The 15890-nt window shown below is 42.3% G+C and overlaps 2 protein-coding genes and 1 long non-coding RNA gene across 3 annotated transcripts; 1 reads left to right on the top strand and 2 right to left on the bottom strand.

The window, feature by feature from the left end:
* The first annotated feature begins 1663 nt into the window (after nucleotides 1-1663).
* On the top strand, nucleotides 1664-5021 carry ttc22 (tetratricopeptide repeat domain 22). The gene is made up of 7 exons (XM_062452756.1): nucleotides 1664-2391; nucleotides 2489-2544; nucleotides 2660-2775; nucleotides 2907-3025; nucleotides 3217-3378; nucleotides 3493-3645; nucleotides 4065-5021. Exons 1-7 carry the CDS (start codon nucleotides 1825-1827, stop codon nucleotides 4596-4598), a joined length of 1707 nt encoding a protein of 568 aa, XP_062308740.1. The 5' UTR covers nucleotides 1664-1824; the 3' UTR covers nucleotides 4599-5021.
* On the bottom strand, nucleotides 5011-11746 carry LOC134012690 (uncharacterized). The gene is made up of 14 exons (XM_062452231.1): nucleotides 10743-11746; nucleotides 9688-9723; nucleotides 9552-9597; nucleotides 9303-9404; nucleotides 8371-9177; nucleotides 7955-8275; nucleotides 7562-7846; nucleotides 7106-7453; nucleotides 6713-6997; nucleotides 6257-6604; nucleotides 5849-6145; nucleotides 5591-5758; nucleotides 5416-5467; nucleotides 5011-5321 (listed from the first exon to the last, which is right to left on the bottom strand). The coding sequence occupies exons 2-14, from the start codon at nucleotides 9711-9713 to the stop codon at nucleotides 5209-5211; spliced, it is 3198 nt and encodes a 1065-aa protein (XP_062308215.1). The 5' UTR covers nucleotides 9714-9723; nucleotides 10743-11746; the 3' UTR covers nucleotides 5011-5208.
* A 2340-nt stretch (nucleotides 11747-14086) lies between these two features.
* Nucleotides 14087-15890, bottom strand: LOC134013041 (uncharacterized). Its single transcript, XR_009928670.1, has 5 exons — nucleotides 15839-15890; nucleotides 15539-15643; nucleotides 15218-15379; nucleotides 14666-14782; nucleotides 14087-14562 (listed from the first exon to the last, which is right to left on the bottom strand). It is a non-coding gene; the product is annotated as an uncharacterized LOC134013041 (long non-coding RNA).

The raw sequence follows: 15890 nt of genomic DNA, 5'->3' as shown, positions 1-15890 counted from the left end.
AGAGAGAGAGAAAAAAGGGGAAAAAAGCTCACAAAAAAAAACGCATTTTCCAGAGGTAAGCAAAATAATGTTAGTTGGGGGAATTCTGAATATAAACCTAATGAATTATCAGCAGTGAGGATTATGGAATAATTCAGAAAATATTAACCCATGAATACGAGGCTGGAGAGACAATGTCTTTATACATACATGATAGCTATACAAGGGAAGCCAAATCAAAACTCTTGATTTCATAATTGTAATGAATACCCACAGAGAAGGGAACAGCTGGATCCAAGTGCTGGGGTATTTATTACAACCAAAAACACACACAGGTCCACATACAGAGAGTGAAAAGGAACAAAAACAGAGATTCACTTCGTCACTTCAAGAAAACACTAGCAGGCTTGGTAGAGTGACACACATTACCTCACAAAGGACAAGGTGTGAATGAACAGTTTATGAAGTGGCAGTAAGTGGTAGAGGGAGAACAGTTGAGTGAAAATATGCAATCAGTATACTCTGGGGACCGGGATCTGCTGCGAAGGGTGCGTTCATGGAGTCCGGTGACAGGGGTGTGTTTCCCAGCCTTTTGGGAAGGTTCGGGAAGAGGGGCCGGCCTTACATTAATGAGGTTAAATAAGGAAGAATGTGTTTACTAGTCAGTAAGGCTTGGCCCCTATAAGGAGAAATGTTGTTTTAGAATGCGGTTTCAAGTCTAGACAATTCAAAATCCAAAAGCTCAAAATAATATCAGGTTAGTTGCATGGCATTTGTGGTATCCACATACGAAGTAAGAGCATTAGAAACATGGTGAGTAACAACAACATGGTGGTTTATGGGTTCATCTTCTAGACCATTCATGCATTATGATACAACGTTATGAAAATAATTTGGACTGGACAGATTGTAAAAATTGAAAATCTCTTCATTTATTAACTTGTGATTTCAGCTTACATTTACTTTTATGCATTTAGCAGACGCTTTTATCCAAAGCGACTTCCAAGAGAGAGTTTTACAAAAGTGCATAGGTCACTGATCATAACAACGAGATAGCCCCAAACATTGCGGGTAGCCAAACATGAAGCATACATTTTGAAACCAAATAAGTCCCAAAGGGAAGAACAATAAGAGCATGTAATTTGACAAGTTACAATTCAACAGCAAGAACCTCAAGAAGTGCAAGAGTGTACCTGTGGGGGAAAAAAACAAGCAACAATAATATATTTCACAGCGAGTACAAAAATGTTAATACAGTTACTACAAACCAACAAGAGCAACATCTGTTTATCTACATACCTGATCAAAACACACATGACTTGCTGCTGCTCATCACATCCGTTCAGTGATCCCTCCAAAGCCAGATGGGTCACATTCTGTTGTTCCCAACTTGCCACTCAGAACAGATCTTTTGCTGTTTTATGTCCATTTTAAAAAGCTTCTGAATGAGTCAGAGGATGAATGAGCTTACAGTTGTGACGCGAACACTGTGATTGGTCAAAACACAAAAGCATGTTACATGATACGTGATTCGAGTCAATAAAGGACATACTGAACACCAGCACAATCACATGGTATTTCCCCCCAAACAATCAGTAAGGATTTCACAAGGGATTAAACACATTGAAATAGCCTATTCAAGTGATTGAGAAATGAAGAGGTGGCACCAGAGCAAGTACAGATCTGTGCATGTCTTTCCTTATTCCTTTCCCCACCCAGTCCCTCCCCAGTCCTTCCCTAGTCTAACCTGTAAAACCTGCTGGCACCTGGAAGACAGCAGCCAGTCGACTGTCAGCTTTTATAGAGCAGTCAGTGGACTACATGGGCTTCTAAGTGGGAGAGGCTATGGAGGAGGCCAACACAGAGGAGGACATTGAGGCGCTCATCGACGGCATGGACTACATCCCGGGTCACTTCCACCTGGACCTCAACCTCAACTGTGAACCTCAGGGCCCGGGGGAGCTGAGACACAGGGACACCCACCTGAGGCAGGACAGCCTGTGGGCCGAACTGGAGGCCGAAGCCGGATCTTTGCAGTACGCCGTCCGCAACCTCCTGGGTCTCCTGGCCTTCCACCTGGACCATCTGGAGCAGGCTGAGGAGGCCTTTAGGAGCATCTGCCAGGAGGACCCTGGAAACCTCAACGCCTGGGCCAACCTGGGATACGTCTACGACCGCCTGAAGAGGGAGCTGGATGCCGGGGAGTGTGTGGAGAAGGTGTCCCAGCTGATGGGCTTGGAGGCTGGGGAGGCCGGCCAAGCAGAGTCCAGGCTTCTGGCGGCCCGGTGCCTGGCAGAGCAGGCTTATGCTCACCCCTATGATGTGGAGTTGGACAAAGAAGAGGACCTAAGAGAGAGACTGACTGCTGCGCTGACACTGTACAACCGAGCCCTACACTACGGAGGGCAGCTGGTGAGATATGACATCACAGAAGAAGTTATTTCATTGGCAAGTTTATTTCCTGCTGTATGTCATTCAAGGGAGGATGGTTAAACAATGTTTTCGACAGATACCGACAGAAGAAAAAAGAGGCTGGTATTTCAAGATGGCGACAATTTATATAAGGTAATATTCAAATTTGTGTAAATGCTGTATTGATACAGTCTCAGACGTTTGACAAAAAGATTCTGCCAGCTAGCTGTAGCGTTGTAAGAGTAACACCATACATCTCTGCCTGTAGACTTGATGATATAGTAAAGGACAAAGAGGATTTCGAGTATGCCAGACTGTCTTACTACAACAAGGGCTTGAAGCTGCTTGCAGAGACCTTGAACTCCGAAAACACACAACATAAAGGTATGCCTGGACAAATAATGAAAGTGTATCTCCTGTTGATGTCCTGAACATGGATTGGTCAATCAGTAAGAGTGCTTCCTACATCCCCACCCCCTGCTGTCCACCCCTCATGTCCCCCCTCTCCCCCACAGCTCTTGGCTGGTGTTACGTTGGCATCCTGCTGGAGAGGAAGGAGGTGTTCACCACTGTCCCCATGTCTGTGCATGACTGTGGCTTCTCTGGCTCAGACCCCCTGTCCTGCTATGGAACGGTACGTGCACCGCAAAGCATGGGAAACAGATATTAGTAATAAAATCTATGATTTGCATAAAGAAGGCCATTCTGGCGCTTGATATTGTCTGAGTCATGATGTCTACTTCCTGGACGCACGCAAGGGCTATAAACTTGGCGCCATGTCGGGTGTTCATCTATAACTGTAGATGTCGTTGATTTTTCTCCCAGGCTATAAAACTAGCCAAGGATGATGCATTCATCTTGAACCGCTTGGCCAAGGTGTTTGTCCTACTGGGTAAACACGAAATGGCCACAGGGATCTGCAACATGGCGCTAAACGTGTTGCCTGACGCCGAACTCAACTGGCAGGCCTACTGCACACGTGCAAAGGTGAACCCACGCCAACGTTAACTACCCAAATATTTTCCAGCCCCCGTAATAGTGTGGTATTCAAATATAGAGTATGTGGAACTGGAGAGTAACGGATCTGCTGATCGCCCCCAGATCAACGTGACGGCTTACGTGAGGGATCTGGAGAGAGCCAAGCAGGACCAGGCTGGGATACCTGACAGACACAATCTGACTGCGGCTAAGGCAGACCTGGAGAAGGTGCTGGTCGTAAGGCCCTGCCTACGCACACACCTGGAGATGGGACAGGTGAGAGGAGTAGAGGGCTGAGTCATGATGGCTAGTGGAGGTATTATACTGTCGGTAAGGTTCAATCATGAAGATGGGATGGTTGGTTATAGATTGCATAAAAGTAGAGCAAATAGTAGCCATTGAATTGCATAACTACTGGGTGTGACCTCTTCCTTCACATCAACATGTTGTTTATGGAAATTAGGCGTGAGTGATTTTTGGCTGTGAAGTAACTATTGTGAAATGTGAACACCATTTACTTGATCGCACACAGTCGCTATATGCTGTCATTTCTTCACACCTGTGTTTTACACCGTACAAAATGTCTGCGTGCGAGTGGACCGCGTGGAATGGTTGCATGTGGGTGTTTTCTTGTTTGAGTGTGCACACACAATACCTGAATAAACAAGCCTTGGTCTATGTGTGCCTCAACGCAGGTGTATTACTACATGGGCGTGGATGCCGTCCAGGAGAGTTTGCTGGTGGACGAGGGGGCTTTGAACAGCGCCCTGGTGAGTCTCTCCCAGGCCCTGCAGTGCGACCTGGGCGACAGCCTGCCCGACCTCCACCTCCTCAGGGGGCGCTGCCTCCTCCTGAAGGGCGAGGAGCAGAACGCAGCCGACTGCTTCAAGAGGGCCCTCGAGCTGGAGCGGCCGGGCAGTGGGGACACGTCTGCTCTGCGCTGTCTCCTGGAGGCCCTCCTGGCCCTGTTTGCCCAGAGTGGCCCCGACCCCGGCCCTGCCATCAGCCAGCTGGAGGTGTGGGTGCGGCGGGCCGAGGAGAGGTACGCGGAGGACGCGGTGGAGGCCGAGCTGAGGTATCTCTGTCGGACGCACACGGCTGAGGTCACAGAACTCTCCAGGGCTCTCATCAGGAGAGGAAGGCTTGACCTCGTGAAGAGGCTGCTTAATACTGTGCAGCCCAACCGCACTGCCAGTAAGAAAGTACTGGCAAGGTCTATGTCTATTTGAAGAGGGATTTGATCTTTCACCAAGAATGGAAGATAATCAGTTTCTCCTCCGATGAATTACAATGAATATGTTGGCCATTAAAATGTTCCCTATAAGTTATATCATTTTCTATAAAAGAGAAGAAGTTGTTTATGCTTCTTTGTAGCTATTCAGATAGAGATATATATTTTCTTAGCATGACCCACTGCAGTAACTAAGAACCCAGAATAACTACATCTAGACAGGCAGCTATACACCAATGTATTTCACTGAATAAAGAGAACAAGAAAGTAGATTAATGTTCAATTTCAGCCCAATTGATGTATATAAAAACAAATAAGAGGTTTTCATTTATACTGTACACAGACAGAGTTGATTTATACCAGATATGGAAATGTCATTTGTTGACGATAAAATAAAAGTTTAAATAAACTGTAGAGTATGTTCATGATGTGAGATTCATTTACAATCCTGGAGCCCACTACACATTTAGCTCCAGTACTTTATGACCTGTTTACACATATCTGCATGGATCACAACTTCTTGGAAATGCCAATAAGTTTTATTTTGGATTCAAAATATACTTTGTGTGCTGCTTGTAGGGGCACAGACACTCCTAGGTGACAGGGCCTCAGTCCTCCTTGGGGAATCCAGAGGAACATATCATCCTCTTCCAAATCCCTCTGAAGAATGCACGGATTCCCTTCTTCTTCTTCTTCTTCTTCACCTGTCTGTCTTCATCTGCTGAATAAAAACAGCATACATCACTGAATTAATTTCACACATTTCAAACTGAGGTAATGGAGGCCAAATGATCGTGGAGCTTTGAATTACTCACCAGCACACTTGGCAGCCTCTCCACTGCACTTCTCAGGAACAAGATCGGTGAGCTGAATACAGAGACACAGAAATTAACATGTGTCTGAAAACATCCAAAGGTGAAGATGGTAGTTGATAAAGAAGGGCAAGGTGCACAAATCATAGAAAACGTAGTCACACATATCGTCTCATACCTGAGGAAGCTGTGTGGCCAAGAGAGGGCAGTCAGAGACAGAGATCAGGGCCAGGGATCTCCTCTTCTCAGACTCTTTCACAACCTTGTCCAGGAGTTCATTAAGAACATCCTCAGCAGCAATTTCAGACTTCCCATTGATGAGGGCCACCTTCCAGGTCTGAGAGGTCTGTAAACAGCAAATCAATGTAAAGACTTAGATAAGTTACATATACTGTTGTCTGAACAGCAAAGAAAGCTTTGATGAATGATGCCAGACCTGGGTATCCAGGGGAGTGGTCATGTGAACCATCTCTACTGCAGCTGCTATGAGCTCCTCCACAACTTTGGAAGCTGCAGTCTTCAGGCTGTCCATCACCAGCTCCTTGGCTTCAGCCTTCATGAAGGCTTTTTCAGCACGGACATCAGCAATGTGTCCAGTTGCCACAAGCTGTATGGCTTCAGGAGGCAGTAAGGCCAGGGAAAGACTTTTGGAGAGTTCATCAGGAACATCTTCAGTAGTAACCTGAGACTTAGCCTTGCCAGTGATCAAGGCAACCTTCTTGGTCTGAGAGATCTGTAAAAAGTTGTAGGAAACCAGTGAAATATATCTGTTCAACAAAAACATTACAAACCCAACATAAAATGGGAAGGTTGACTGTGCCATGTTGAGGTAATTATTTCTCACCTCAGTATCCAGGGGAGTATCCATGCCAACCATTTCATTGGCTGCTGCTATGAGGTCCTCCACAACTTTGGAAGCTGCAGTCTTCAGGCCAGCCATCACCAGCTCCTTGGCTTCGGCCTTCACCAGAGCTTTTTCAGCACGGACATCAGTGATGTGTCCAGTTGCCACAAGCTGTATGGCTTCAGGAGGCAGTAAGGCCAGGGAAAGACTTTCAGAGACAGCAGCCAGGGATGCCTTCTCCTCAGACTTCTTCTCTGTCTTCTCCAGGAGTTCATCAGGAACATCCTCAGTAGTAACCTTAGACTTAGCCTTGCCAGTGATGAGGGCAACCTTCTTGGTCTGAGAGATCTGTAAAAAGTTGTAGGAAACCAGTGATATCTGTTCAACAAAAAACACTACAAACCCAACATAAAATAGGAAGGTTGACTGTGCCATGTTGAAGTAATTATTTCTCACCTCAGTATCCAGGGGAGTATCCATGCCAACCATTTCATTGGCTGCTGCTATGAGGTCGTCCACAACTTTGCAAGCTGCAGTGTTCAGGCTGTCCATAACCAAATCCTTGGCTTCGGCCTTCACCAGAGCTTTTTCAGCACGGACATCCGCCATGTGTCCAGTTGCCACAAGCTGTATGGCTTCAGGAGGCAGTATGGCCAGGGAAAGACTTTCAGAGACAGCAGCCATGGATCCCTTCTCCTCAGCCTTGCCAGTGATGAGGGCAACCTTTTTGGTCTGAGAGATCTGTAAAAAGTTGTAGGAAACCAGTGATATCTGTTCAACAAAAAACACTACAAACCCAACATAAAATAGGAAGGTTGACTGTGCCATGTTGAAGTAATTATTTCTCACCTCAGTATCCAGGGGAGTATCCATGCCAACCATTTCATTGGCTGCTGCTATGAGGTCCTCCACAACTTTGGAAGCTGCAGTCTTCAGGCCAGCCATCACCAGCTCCTTGGCTTCGGCCTTCACCAGAGCTTTTTCAGCACGGACATCAGTGATGTGTCCAGTTGCCACAAGCTGTATGGCTTCAGGAGGCAGTAAGGCCAGGGAAAGACTTTCAGAGACAGCAGCCAGGGATGCCTTCTCCTCAGACTTCTTCTCTGTCTTCTCCAGGAGTTCATCAGGAACATCCTCAGTAGTAACCTTAGACTTAGCCTTGCCAGTGATGAGGGCAACCTTCTTGGTCTGAGAGATCTGTAAAAAGTTGTAGGAAACCAGTGATATCTGTTCAACAAAAAACACTACAAACCCAACATAAAATAGGAAGGTTGACTGTGCCATGTTGAAGTAATTATTTCTCACCTCAGTATCCAGGGGAGTATCCATGCCAACCATTTCATTGGCTGCTGCTATGAGGTCCTCCACAACTTTGCAAGCTGCAGTGTTCAGGCTGTCCATAACCAAATCCTTGGCTTCGGCCTTCACCAGAGCTTTTTCAGCACGGACATCCGCCATGTGTCCAGTTGCCACAAGCTGTATGGCTTCAGGAGGCAGTATGGCCAGGGAAAGACTTTCAGAGACAGCAGCCATGGATCCCTTCTCCTCAGCCTTGCCAGTGATGAGGGCAACCTTTTTGGTCTGAGAGATCTGTAAAAAGTTGTAGGAAACCAGTGATATCTGTTCAACAAAAAACACTACAAACCCAACATAAAATAGGAAGGTTGACTGTGCCATGTTGAAGTAATTATTTCTCACCTCAGTATCCAGGGGAGTATCCATGCCAACCATTTCATTGGCTGCTGCTATGAGGTCCTCCACAACTTTGCAAGCTGTAGTTTTCAGGCCGTCCATAACCAGCTCCTTGGCTTCAGCCTTCACCAGAGCATTTTCCACACGGACATCAGTGATGTGTCCAGTTGCCACAAGCTGAATGGCTTCAGGAGGCAGTAAGGCCACGAAAATACTTTCAGAGACAGCAGCCAGGGATCCCTTCTCCTCAGACTTCTTCTCTGTCTTCTCCAGGAGTTCATCAGGAACATGAGAGATGATGTATCCAGCTGCAGCAAGCTCTTCATACTTAAAAACACAACGTAAACATAAAATATGTTTTAATATGAACATCGAACATGACAAGGCCGGTAAAAGAACTTTAGATATGTCTAGGTTCTTACCAGCTGTTTGGCAAGGATAGGCCTGTGAGAGTGAAAGATGTCATCCAGGACCAGGAATCTCTTCTGCTCTGAGTCCACCACCTTCTCCAGGAGCTCACTGGGGACTTCCTCAACAATGATGGGTGCCTCGATATTCCCACGAAACTCCTCAAGCTCCGAGGAATAATCATCAGCCAGGGGTAGCTGGTACTTGTAGGCAGCAGCCATTTTGCTTTGGTATATCTTTCCCAGATAGGTCACCACCGCCAGGACCACAGGCTTCAACTGGAAGAAGGTGCTATTGAAGCCTAGTAGGTTGAAGGTCTTGGCTGTTTCTTTGAAGCACCGAAGCACAGCGGCCATGCTGTCCCGTGCAATCACGCCTGTAACTGAGGTCAAGATGTGCCTGGAGCAGTTGCCACAATGGGACAGGAAGACTGAAACCACTCTCATGATCAGATTATAGATTTCACATGTGGCTGCCACAGCCTTCTGTCCCACAACAGAGACAAGGCCCAGGTTACTGAATTGTATACTTAGCTTAGCCAGAGACTGCTGGACCGTCTCTCTGGGTTTCTCTAGCAGGTGCTTCAGGGAACAGGTCATCGTGCCTGGGACCAGGACCTCAGCTCCCATGGTGAAGTCAGGCACGGTCAGGGCTAAAAACTCTGGTTCAGTTTGTCCAGACGATGATGTGGAAGAGCTGTTCATGCTCCCTGTTGCCATAATAGGAAGGCCTATCAAGGCCGGAGAGAGGCATTTCCTCACATCCTGGGCTGCCGCAGACCGGATCTTTTGGAGGAATGTGTCCAGACCCTCCGACGTGATCTTCACGGAGAGAGAAAGAGACAGGGAGATCCAATTTAGATATTTTAGTCACCAAACTAAATCTGCCCAGTGTCACGAGAGAGGCCAAGGACAGAAACGCCAGAATGCTGTGTTGTCGTTCATACCTTTCTGTCAAACAGCTCCGACAGACGACGTTCGTATGTTTGCATTTCACTGAGAATGTTCTCCAGCTCACAAACTACCTCACACATTTTGGTGTTCTCCTCCTGAATCCAACAATTGAAACTCTTAACGCTGAATGATCATCTCCAAAATGTCACTCAAATAATGACTTCTGAGCCTTTTTTCTTTACAGACAAAACTACAATGCTAACTTTGCAATGAATTGGATTTGCAGCTTTCAGAAACCTTACCAGTTCGACTAGATTTAGATCAGTCTCTTGTATCTTGTCCCCACTCCTTAAAATGAACATAAAGATGAGCAATCACATATGTTTCTATTTATATGACACTATTAAGACTAATTATTTACATGAATGCTTCACTCACTCCACATGGATGGGTCTTCTTGACATAATCCAATTCCTCATAAATGTTGAGGTATTGTAAGAAGGTAGGCCAATTTCCTTGTCATATTGCGATTCTAGAAATGGTCTCATAAGGTTGAACTGCAACATTTTGAATAAGCATGGGTTACTTAATCTTTAACATATTATGTATTCAGCAATAGCAGATTTTAATGAATTCATACTGTGTAATCTTACCTCAAACTCATCATATTCATTTTCTCTGTCCATTTTGGTGAAACAGTCATTTACCTAAAGAATGACTTGGCAATCAAAATGTCTATAAAATGAAAAAAAAAATCTAAATAACGTCCATTACGGTTTACAGATAATTATTGCAGATACGGTTTACTGCAATTTTGGTGCTGTTGTGAAGAGGACAAAAACAAGCTTTTACTTTAGTACTTCAGAATGGAATGACATTAAGGAATGTTAAGACATTGTGACATCACAGTTATTGATGCATCATAGTTCTTGTCAAAACCATAACAACTGTACACAGAAACTGAATATTGATTAGGGTACTGTTAATTACATAAATGTAGATGTGGAAATCAATGATAATACCAACTAAAGAAATATTATGATGCACAGTATGGGTCATTTATATAAATCATAGCTTATACTGTACATTCATTCATATAAGCTGCCTACATGTTTGAAAATTGTAATCATGGGAAACCACCATCAGTCTATCAAACATTTAAACTGCCTCTACCACCAAATTGACTTAAATTGATACGGCATAATTGGAAATATTAATAGACGGCAGTAATTTAGGGTAGCCTAATAACAGCATAGCGCAACAGTTTATCTAACAAAGATTCAGTTCAGAGCTGATCACTGGCTTTGCTTGCCACGTTCAAAAGGTGACACTAACTTCCAGATAGCGGCACGTACAGGCCTGTCCGAGATTGCTTTTGAACCACATACTATATGAATCCAAATCAACATTCATTGATTGACATAGAAAAGAAGACTAAACCTGTTTAAGTATTAAAACACATGAAATTAAATAACACATACCGTAAGTCTTACCTGAGAATTCGCCTATTGAAATAGAATTCGTTGTGTTTTTCTTCTTCTCTTGCAGTAAATTATTCAACGGAACGCGACATTGGTCGTAACATGATCGAGGTCAAATAACTTCTGGTGACTCAATGTTGTCTTTTCATTTATAATATTAACTTTGACATATCCATTATGACGTAATCATTCCAATAACTCAATGTTAACAGATCCGTGCGGTTATATTGTCAATCACTGATGGTGAAAAATAACGGTACAGTTCAACAAACAAACAACAACAACAACGAAAGAAATGCATAATTTAATCAAAAGGACAAGGATATCAATAACTTTATATATAAACGAGTCAACAGAAGAATCCATTGGTGCATTTATAAAGGAAGTAACACAAAACTGGAGAAAAACATGTGAAGAGTTTATAATCGTTTTCTTTTTACCTGTATGATTAAAAACTCAAATAAAACCATATAACTGCAAACAAAACGACTGTGGATCACAATGGTTTGCAAAATGCCGGTTTATCACTGATAAATTAAACAGATAATTGAAAAGAAGCAGTTACTCTTGGGTGTTATTTCCACAGGGGGGCGCTTTTAATCAAATCAGAATCAAATCACACCCTTTTATTGTCACTCAACCAAACAGACTGCAACAGAGGGTGAAAGTCTTGTGTGCAGTTTCAGGCAAATAAGCAATATATAACAATTATAACAACATGATAACTTCTTATTTACACATAACGCAATTTACACATCTGTTACACAACACAATGTACAATATACACCTAACAAATTACAATATATTTATACACAGGTACAATAAAATACACAACACAATATATGCAGTTGAGGGCAGTGCTGTTGCCGTACCAGGCAGCGATGCAGCCAGTCAGGAGGCTCTCCACAGTGCTGGTCTAGAACAGCGTGAGGATGTGGTGGTTCATTCCGAATTTCTTCTGCCGTCTCAAGAAAAAGAGGCGCTAGTGTCCCTTCTTCACAACAGCTTCAGTGTGGACAGACCATGTGACTTCTTCAGTGATGTGGACAGACCATGTGACTTCCTCAGTAATGTGGACAGACCATGTGACTTCCTCAGTAATGTGGACAGACCATGTGACTTCCTCAGTGATGTGGACAGACCATGTGACTTCCTCAGTGATGTGGACAGACCATGTGACTTCCTCAGTGATGTGGACAGACCATGTGACTTCCTCAGTGATGTGGACAGACATATATTAAGGCTAAATGTCTCGTCCGCGTTGCCGGACAACAGAGTCGAACATCCGCACATGGCGGCCATCTTGCTACAGTCAACTCGCTCACCCATAACATTGTGTTGGTGCTTAGACCACAAACTTAGACCACAAATCGTTCATTGAAAGTACGCGTGAGTTCACGCTGTCCCACAGTTTTTTATGCTATGAATCATTGATAAGGTTAGAGTAAGGGTTTCTAAATTAGTTTTCTTACTGATTTGTGTATTGTTATTGTTGTTGCTTTTATACCTGTACTCTGTCAAATGATCAGATCCACAAATCTCCTCGTAGTTTAAAATTATAGTCGAAATATCCAAAAGTAAAGTCAGTTTCCAGAATAAGAGTCCCATAATCAAATTAATATAAGATAGTCATAAACAACCCATATATATTTGAAAAGCAGAAAAAAAAAACTTATAAGAATTAATAGCAAAAACATAAGGTAATCAGGGATGAAAATTAATTCACATCTCCATTAATTTGGAGAATTACTATTTTATTGTTTTTGTGTTTCTTGTCATTGAATCAATTGACATTGTTGTATTTTTGTTTCTTTTTTTTACTTAAGAAAAATAAATAAAACAGAGGTAATAGAGAAACAAAATATCCTAAATAATAATTTGATTTATCCCACTAGGGGAAATGTAGGTATTTTAGGTATTAAAACACATTCAGTCCATCATGAGTACTATAAACAGCATACCTGACACCACACAAAGACAAAAAACACAATACAGTAAAGTACAAGAATCACTTCATGTTGAAATGTGTCAGTGTGTTTCATTCTGTTGTGCAAACGACCATCTTTCAAAAGACTTTAATCTTCTGATAAATTGTCCCATTCAGTATATTATTATTCTCTTGTAGTAGTGTTAAAGTGAATCATTCGTTACATGTGCGTCCAGGAAGTAGACATCATGACTCGACAATATCAGGTGCCAGAATGGCCTTCTTTATGTAAATAATAGATTTGATTACTAATATCTGTTCCCCATGTTTTGCGGTTGATGTACTAGCAGGACAGGGGATCCTGCTATGTAACAGCAGGATCCCCTAGGTCCTAAAAAACTGTAAGTAATCGTGAACTGGCGTGGCAGATTGGCATTAGGACCACACTCAGTGGACCAGTAGAAGGGGTCGTATTTTGTATTGAATCAGTAGTTTGGGCTTGGGTAGTCACCCCTTTAGTAAAGAGGTGGGTGGTTTGTTGGGTGGTTGGTCACAGGACCAGCAGTCAGAAGTGGAAAAAGTACTCAAATATTGTACTCAAGTAAAAGTACCAATACTTGTACTTGTTTGAAATATTACTCAAGTACAAGGGAAATTACCTATCTGAAAAATTACTCAAAAAATAAAACTAAAAGTAATAATAATTAGTTAATTTAAAATGTACTTTAGGTAAAAGTTAGGCTACTTAATTGCATTAAAAAATAAACTGTAAAACGGGGTGGGGGATCTCTCCCATGTAGAGAAAATAGGACAAGGGGTCATAAATCCCAAACTATGTTGTTTTTAATTAAAGAAAAATCTATAAAAATCTATACAAATCTATACAAATGCAATAACAACATAAAACATGTCACATATGACATGTAAGACCTTTATAAATGTATAATGTGCAATTTTAGTACATAACATCCCATAAAACGTTTTCAAACAATCAATTGAAAGTGAAAGTACCATACATTTTTCGTTTTGAGGGCCATCCTTCTTTTCTTCACAAACATAAACAACAGTTAACCCTTGTGTTATCTTCGGGTCATTTTGACCAGTCAGTCATTGTGATCCCCCCACGTGTTGCGACAACTTTACCTCATACAAATTTAAGTGAAGCATTTTCTTTTAACCGTCAGGCTGTCTCACACCCCCCACAACGCAAAGGTTAAAAGAAAATGCTTTTTGTTTGTTTTTGGAATTGGTTAAAGTTGTCGCAGCACAACGATAGGTCGTTGTGAAATTTCGGGTCATAGTGACCCGAAGGCAGCACAAGGCAAATCAAGGCCAAATAAAGTATTTGACTCCATAAATGAATCCATAAATGACCAAAATATAACTAACATATCAGTGACCTCGAGAAACGGAAATCTATGTGAAAACTCGGCAGATTTCTCCTTTAAGAGGACTAGTCTACAAATTTATTGTTAAATTTGAGCAGCAGTTTATTTTTTGTTGAAAGTTTGTTGCGTTCATCCTTGATCACTTTGCAGTAAACGGTAATCCAGAACAACATATTTTTACTCAACGGATGGGATTTCTAATGTAGAGAAATACAATACCTCACTCAAAACGTAATCAAGTACATTTTAAATGACTGATTAAAAAAAAACTACTTGAAAAATACAAAATACACAACTAAACTAGCCTACTCAGTAACGTGAGTAAATGTATTTTGTTACTTTCCACCTGTCCCAGCAGTGGGGAATATGATATTCAGCACACTGGTAGTGCTGGCTGCGATATTCTTCACACGACTGCAGGAAATTCCATCTTAAGTTGCAGAAGGCACAAAAGTGGCCATCAGAGACGCACTGCACAGATTTGAGGATATACAGCCCTTGAAGAAAACCGTGCTTGCTGTAAAAGAAGAAAGAACGAATATACTGACCTTCTCTTCAGGGCACACAGGGTTCTACTGTAAGTACTCAACACATGATAATTTCATCATTGAGACACTCACCATTGATCACAGCACATGTATCCTCCAGTCCGACACAGTTTGCCGGGGTGTTACACACAGTGTCTGAGTAGCTACTGCAGGAATCACACTGTAGGCCGTTTGGATCTTGACTGGGGACTGCAAAGAAACACAGATCCCATCAGATATACTGTACCGTTCTGTTTCAGTTATATTCATTATTGTCTCCTCCATCTATGAAAGTTGCAGTTAGAATGGATCGTTTTTACTATGTCTAATTTAGAAAAATATCCAAGTTACAAGTACTTGTACTTAAGATTCCTAATTGTCTTTGTCAACCTCCCATTCTCCTACAGTATTTATTGTTCAATGGCAAACCCCTCTCATTCTAAAAATAAAGTGCAGGAAGGCTCCATTGTCATTTTACGTAGTGCTCATAACACTTAATAACCTACCTAAGATGCGTTTGAAAAAAAAACCCATCTCTGAGAACATATGAATACTTTCACACATGACATATTTAAGGTATATCTCATACCTTAAATATCTTTAGCTGAAATTGTTTAGCTAAAACGACACCTTTGTTGGTCTTACCAGGTAGAGTCTGTTTGTTGCAGCGATCTGAGTCACAGCAGAGCACAGATTCAGACATCGGATCGACACCGAAGTTCAGTGAATAATCCAGCTGAACGTTCAGACGTGTTCTGCACTCCACCGATTGTGAGCAGTACTTTCCCTTTGTAATTGTTCTACCAACTGGATAAAAAAAGAACATTTCAACATACACATCAAATCAGAGCATTTAACATTATTGTTATCCTTTTTGATACCAAAGGAAATGCTAAATGAAATTAATGATAGTTTGGATGGAAGAAAACCACAAGAAAAACCCTTATTTCAAATAAATAAGTATACCGAACAGGGTATGTGTCAGACATACTGAGTCTGAGTGATATTGGCAGATGGTTAAAACTTCATTTGTGCATGGTGGTTCACATTCAAAACACAGCAACGATTCCACTGGAAAAACAGAATAAGACAAATAGACATTTACTACGGTTGTCCAAGAATTGTATTATAAATACTCTATAGAATATATACAGTAAGGACCTTACTTTACACATCCTTGTACTTAAATCTCACCATAATTCATGTCATTCATTCTTGAGAAACTACTTAGTACCAGTTCAGCTCAGTCAGAGTATGTTGTATTACCTGTGAGGAGAAGAGCCCAGTTAATGGAGAGTGTCAGAATCAGCTTCATCTT

The sequence above is a fragment of the Osmerus eperlanus genome, chromosome 26 (genome assembly GCF_963692335.1).
Source record: "Osmerus eperlanus chromosome 26, fOsmEpe2.1, whole genome shotgun sequence".
Classification (NCBI taxonomy): domain Eukaryota; kingdom Metazoa; phylum Chordata; class Actinopteri; order Osmeriformes; family Osmeridae; genus Osmerus; species Osmerus eperlanus.
The sequence above is the reverse complement of the archived record's forward strand: the minus strand, read 5'-3'. Positions and strand labels throughout refer to the sequence as shown.

Coding starts and splice junctions, on each gene's coding strand:
- ttc22 (XM_062452756.1), top strand. CDS start 1,825: ATGGAGGAGGCCAACACAGAGGAGGACATTGAGGCGCTCATCGACGGC. Junction 2,776..2,906: donor CGAAAACACACAACATAAAG/GTATGCCTGGAC, acceptor TCTCCCCCACAG/CTCTTGGCTGGTGTTACGTT. Junction 3,379..3,492: donor CCTACTGCACACGTGCAAAG/GTGAACCCACGC, acceptor GATCGCCCCCAG/ATCAACGTGACGGCTTACGT.
- LOC134012690 (XM_062452231.1), bottom strand. CDS start 9,713: ATGTCAAGAAGACCCATCCATGTGGA. Junction 7,847..7,954: donor ATACTCCCCTGGATACTGAG/GTGAGAAATAAT, acceptor AACTTTTTACAG/ATCTCTCAGACCAAAAAGGT. Junction 5,468..5,590: donor TGGCCACACAGCTTCCTCAG/GTATGAGACGAT, acceptor CTCTGTATTCAG/CTCACCGATCTTGTTCCTGA.